The following is a 6,000-nucleotide window of genomic DNA, read 5'->3' on the forward strand; positions in this document are numbered from 1 at the left end:
GTATACGAAAATTTTTGAAGCTTTTGTTTTAAACCACATTTTTTCCAAGTTTATAAACCAGAATTTCTACCTGTTTTCAACCAGATTTTGACAGACAATAATCACATTTTATATATGCCATTTTGGCCTTTTTTCTACCAATTTTGGCTAACAATATATATATATACCAATTCAAAGCAATTGAAAACAAAAATATAACGAAATCATGCATTATCAGATATAACTTATAATCAAAGCAATTGAAAACAAAAAAATAAAGAAATCATGCATTATCAGATATAACTTATAATCAAAGCAATTGAAAACAATTAATCCAATGTTAATAACCAATGTTAATATAAACTTTTTTCATTTTAATATAAACTATACATAACCAATGTTAATATAAACTTCAATAACGTATCCAATAGATCAAAAAATGAATTCCATTGACTAAAAACAATACTTTTTTCATCAGAATATTTCTGAATATGTTCTAAGAAATCAAACAGCCTTGAAACTTTTGAAGACTCCGTCAAATTGTTCTCAGTATCAACCTTGAATGGGCTTTCTGATGGAAGTACAATAAGATCATTTTTCTTGAGTGATTGACCACAAAAGCATGAGCAACATGAGCAGCAGAATGAACAACAAGTATTGGAGCACTGCAAGATAAATTGTTTTCACCTGTTCATAAAATCAATCAATTCAGAGATTAGTCCAAAATCATCACTATATAGCATGATATAATTAAAAACCGGATCATAACTCGTAACTCACCTAAGAGTATACCAAAGGTAATCCGAAGTGTCTTTAGTTGTATTCATTTGCTCGAGTAACGAGTTTGATCTCAATGAAGTGTCATCGAAATTCGGAATCACATCTTGAAGTTGTTGCCATTCATCAACTGAGCTGAAGTTTTGTCTTGAAGTTATGATCCTTCTGTTGCTGGTTGTACTTACCTGTATATTCGTCCTATAATTAAAACAACTAAAACGAAACAGAGAAATCAATTTACACAAATAATTGATTCTGAAGAAAAGTTATAACTTACATTTGCAGTATTAAAAGCTACATTTTGACAATCTGGTAAGATACTTATTGACTTGGGGAGCAAGTCATATGAACTATTGCGAAATTGGATAGTAACATTGTTCCCTTTATCATTGTTTATAAGCAATGCAACACATCCTCCATTTTCTTCTTCAAAAACATAACCCTGAGGATCGAAATGAAACAAATGCCTACGAATAAGTATAATTGAATTGCATTAAGTGAAAATGAACCTGTTGCAGAAAGAAAATTTGACATTACTCACTTCCTGCAATTCACCTAATGAGAAATTCCTCTGCACTCCTTGTAATAAAGTGGTTGAACAAGACTTGATTGCAGCATGCAACTCCTTGAGATGTCCATACTTCGGTTGTCTGAACAAACCTAACGATAATTTTTGCAAATTTTAAATTTAATATTATAAGCTTAACCAGATGATTATGGTCCTCCCTGTCTCTCGAGGGATTAGTCTTTTCAGTTGCACGCAGAAGATGCATGATTTCTACCACACAAAAAATGAATAAAAAGTGATGTTATACACTTACCATATTCATCGAGCGGTGCTTGATCGTAATAACCTGTTATAGTATAAGCAGAGGCAGTTCTCCCAAAGTTTGTTCCACCATGATACTAAATTACAAACAATGTTAATTACATTTGTATAGTATTGGATTGATTTTAGATAATTGAAATGAATGCATACCATATAGTAATTGATAAAGCTTCCGTTTCGTGCTACAAAAAGAGCGACATGAAACGCAATGTCTTCAGCAGACCGTATATACGGCAATCCACCATACACTTGATAGCTTCAACAAGAAAAAGAAAAAAGGCAAATAAGTATTTGATTTAGTTGAACATGAATGTCTATTTTTGCAAATCATGAACTTACAATGATGTCCAATTCTCTGTCCACATTGCAGGCTTATTAGGAGAGTTTGGTCCTGTAAAAGTTTCTCCACATCTCATACCATTACATGTGTTGATCTGCATCAACATGTAGAAAATCCATGCATTAATTTCAAAAAATTATAAGCAAAATAGTTTTAGCTTAGTGGAACTAACCACAGGATCAGGAGCGTCTGTTTGCTTGCACATAACCCACGGTACGCCTGTATTAAGGCCTACTGCCATTTTTGCAGCCCATTCAACATACTGCGAACCTGCCGTACCGAATGCTCTTTCGACGTTTTGATATTCATTCTCAATCTATATATTATTCCACTTATAATGATTAACCATTCAATTCAATGGTGATGAAAAATTTGTCAAATTAAACTAATAATTGGATTTCTATATGTATATACCTGTGACAATATAATTGGGCCTCCTTGTGAAGCATATAAACCCTCTTCTTTCAACATGTTGACAATTTTTGTTGTAAAATTTTGCATGTAGAACTAAACATGTATACATAAAAGAGTGATATAAATAACATAGATAAATAAGTGAACATGATTTATAATATGAATGTACCTTAAATGGCTCATTGTCTGTTCGGTAAACAATGCCAGGGACATCATGTAGCCAAAATGGGAATCCTCTTCAAGTTTATCCAATTTTGAATTAGAAATAAAAAATAAAAAATAATATTTACTACATTTTTATATAAAGTTGTTAGGGTGAAAGAGAAAGTACCCATATGTCCATTCACTTTCAATGAAGGGTCCAATTCTGAGACAAACATACAGTCCTTGACTTTGAATTTCTTTTATGAATCTCACCAAATCATATCTCCCGCTAAAATCATACTGTTACAAATGTATATATTATCATAATTAAAATTAAATATTTTTAATAATTTAATATTTATAATTTGATTTAAAGTGTACAAAATATTTATTTTTGTTGTATATCAATTAAATTTTGTAAAATATATGCATTATCTGCAACTGCAATATTTATCAAAGAATATGACATAAAAACAAGGTTGGAGAAACCTAGGAGATTCAGAAATAGACAGGTACCTTGCCGGGTTGAGGTTCATGAAGATTCCAAAACACATAGGTTTGGATAACATCCAATCCTCCTTGTTTTGCTTTCGCTATCAAGTCTCCCCACATCTTCACAAACATTTCAATTAATTTCAATATCAAGTCACTATCATCTTGTCTTGTTCTTCCTTTCAAGCAATGCATGACTATGTGTAACCGTAAAGTCTTTTCCACACAAACTTACTCATTCTTATTTTTATTATATTAATAATAGTAACACCAAAACTTATAATAGTACGCTATTAGGAAGAATAGACACAACACAACATATCTAGAAATTGATGTCTCGTGAGTCCAATGAAACTGGACTATCCAAACAAACCATAAAGTTTAAGACACAACATTCTCTATCATACCCGTGATGCAATAGTGACTATGTTACCTACAAAGTGCTTTTGTAGAACCTTACCTACCACAAAACACAAACAAACTATGAGCTTTTCTTTTCTTTCACAAAGTTGGTTTTCTGTGTATTCTAACGCCAAAACTGTTAACTAAACTGATATAAACTACTAAGTTCATAGATTAATTATATATGGAAATGGATATTGAATCAGAGACTATGTACATTGCAGAAAAGCTATGATTATATAATATATATACCTGAGGGGTGCTGCGAGGGTAATGAATAGAACCAGAGAAGAGAATATTTCTGTGGCCATTGATGATAAGAGATTCAGTGTCTCAAGCTTCGGTTTCTTATCCCTAACACTCTCTCTTTCTTTCTCAACATCTTCTTCTTCAACAGATCTCTTGGAAGAATCCTCTCTTGTTTCACTCAAACTAAGAAAATCTCTTTCAACCCATTTCCCATCTTGGTTTGAATTCTCAGAAACCATAACCTCTTTACCCTTTTGACTCATTTTATCAAAAGAATTCAGAAAACTCTCATCATCACCATCACCATGAACATCTTTATCAGCAAGACTCAATTTTTTACTTCCACAAAGATAGCTTAGGGTTAGTTCTTGCATACCTGAGTTACTACCAACAGCGTTGTTATTGTTAGACCCACCAACACCAGAACCAGAACCACCCATCTCTGAATCCTTCAGAAAACCAACATCTTTCTCATCTGGGTAGCCTTTGTTAGGCTCAAAATTCGGTCTTGACAACTTGCTCCTTGAACTTTCCAAGTCCCATTGCATCCGCCAGAATCTACAATAAACAAACACAACTGCAATAAGACAAACAGTTCAAAGTGCATGTCGCATTTGGTATTTCAAAATTGATGGCTTCAAACAAACTCACTCCTCCTCTTGCTCTCTGTGTTGCTTGTGGAAATTTCTTTGCCGCCTCCCCAGTAAATATGTTCACATAAATTGTCCTTCTGATAAAAAGTATGTCAGGTTAAAATGTATACTGATATTGAGGTAAAAGCTACGTTTTGTTTGAGGAACCATGTACTATTAGTACTTACCCATTGCATATATTGTAGGCTGACCAGCAAGGATGTAGATTTCTATCAGCATTTTCATCATCAGCTCCCTTCTCAATTTCTGTCATCCAATACAGAGCTTGACTCTGGTAAGGCTTTAGACTACACATCAGGGTTGTTGGTGCTTTTTTCTCCTAAAGATACGTAAGACATAAATGGGTTGGCCACAGACACAGAAGAAAGAGAAGTTGAAGACTATCAATTGAAATTGGAACACAATTTATACACCTCTAAGTCAAAGACTTCAGCAGCTCCAACAAGTTTATTCAAAGCTGACTCTGAAAGAGCTTGTTCATTCTTATTTGGCTCAGGAAGTGGCTCACTGATGCCTTTTCTTCGCTTATTAACAGGCAAAACTGAAGCTTCATCTGAATCAAGCTAGTAATATAAACAGAAAATTTAGGCATCTAGCATGCATTCACAACAACAACAACATTCAATTCAATTTAAACAATAATATCATGAAAGCTCTATAAAAGTGGGGAAAGAAAGAAAATAGTTGAACATACTTTAAGAATCCGCTTCCGAGCCTTCATTTCCTCAGGGGTGAAATCAGCCTAGTTAAAATAACAAAAGCACATTACAAATGCAACACTAACAAACAAACAAACAAAACAATTAAAAAATAGTGATTCAATACCTTCCTATATGGCTCAATCTCTAGCATGTTTAACAGTGTAAGGAGGGGGTAAGCAGCAGAGTTAATGTGGCCACAAGCCTCTAGCCTCCAAGAGGTATCAACAGACTCCAAGAATACAGATTGATGAACATAAAAACTGTCCATAAATCAAACGAATGGGTTCATCCACCAATAAACTCAACATCATATTCAAATGAAATAGCCAAGTTACAGGCACAAAACTAAGTAAAAGGGAAAGCTTTCATCAACATCATTTAAACTAAACTAAACTAACATAAGGAAACAAGAAGTTACCCATACCTCACTAACAACATTATTTCTTGCATCATTTCCAATTTATATGGTGTGGCAATGCATCGGCCTTGAACCCTAACATTTCCAGATTGCACAATAGGTAGTTCAACTTCCGTTGACTTCAGCGATTCATCTACGAATCCAGTCTTAACCGATTCCTGAGTCTCATAAACCACATCAACATCGGCACTCTCCGTATTCTTTGGAATCGTTGATTCAACTTCCATTGATTTCATCGATTCGTCAACAGTGACAACTTGTGTGTTCGTAGCCTTTAGAAAATCGTCAAACGGGAGCATTGAACGCCGCCCCACGGAAGGTTTGACATCTTCTTCTTGAGGCTCGTCGTTCACCTTGATCATTGGGGTTTTGCATGCTTCGAACTCGTCGGAGTTAGGGTTCAGAGTAGGCGGCGTGGCAAGAACACGAGCGCCGCCATTGCTGGTTAGGGCGCGGACAACGGTGAGTGGCTGAGCGACGAGAACTGGATTTCCGTTTCTAAAAACGACATTGTCGTTTTCCTTTGTTCTGAAAACCTTCTCTTTTTTTCGAGAACGTTCTGTCATGGATATACAGAAATATCAAACCTATTCGAAAGCGCT

General features: G+C 34.5%; 1 protein-coding gene across 1 annotated transcript; it reads right to left on the reverse strand.

Annotated features, from left to right (window-relative positions):
* Positions 1-755: 755 nt before the first annotated feature.
* On the reverse strand, positions 756-5,402 carry LOC127095620 (beta-galactosidase 6). The gene is made up of 18 exons (XM_051034289.1): positions 5,105-5,402; positions 4,974-5,021; positions 4,693-4,842; positions 4,447-4,598; positions 4,270-4,356; positions 3,811-4,184; positions 3,630-3,709; positions 3,000-3,095; positions 2,671-2,783; positions 2,509-2,575; positions 2,340-2,432; positions 2,098-2,241; positions 1,925-2,019; positions 1,736-1,841; positions 1,578-1,662; positions 1,298-1,416; positions 1,034-1,198; positions 756-941 (listed from the first exon to the last, which is right to left on the reverse strand). Exons 1-18 carry the CDS (start codon positions 5,246-5,248, stop codon positions 756-758), a joined length of 2,304 nt encoding a protein of 767 aa, XP_050890246.1. The 5' UTR covers positions 5,249-5,402.
* Positions 5,403-6,000: the final 598 nt, after the last annotated feature.

Source organism: Lathyrus oleraceus, chromosome 6 (assembly GCF_024323335.1).
Source record: "Lathyrus oleraceus cultivar Zhongwan6 chromosome 6, CAAS_Psat_ZW6_1.0, whole genome shotgun sequence".
In the NCBI taxonomy this organism is placed as follows: domain Eukaryota; kingdom Viridiplantae; phylum Streptophyta; class Magnoliopsida; order Fabales; family Fabaceae; genus Lathyrus; species Lathyrus oleraceus.

Bases quoted from the DNA above. Each gene is read 5' to 3' on its own strand.
- LOC127095620 (XM_051034289.1), bottom strand. From the start codon at position 5,248: ATGGACAGTTTTTATGTTCATCAATCTGTATTCTTGGAGTCTGTTGAT. The intron at 2,433-2,508 runs GTACATTCATAT...ATACATGTTTAG, and splicing joins CAGACAATGAGCCATTTAAG to TTCTACATGCAAAATTTTAC. The intron at 1,417-1,577 runs GTAAGTGTATAA...AATTATCGTTAG, and splicing joins AGCACCGCTCGATGAATATG to GTTTGTTCAGACAACCGAAG.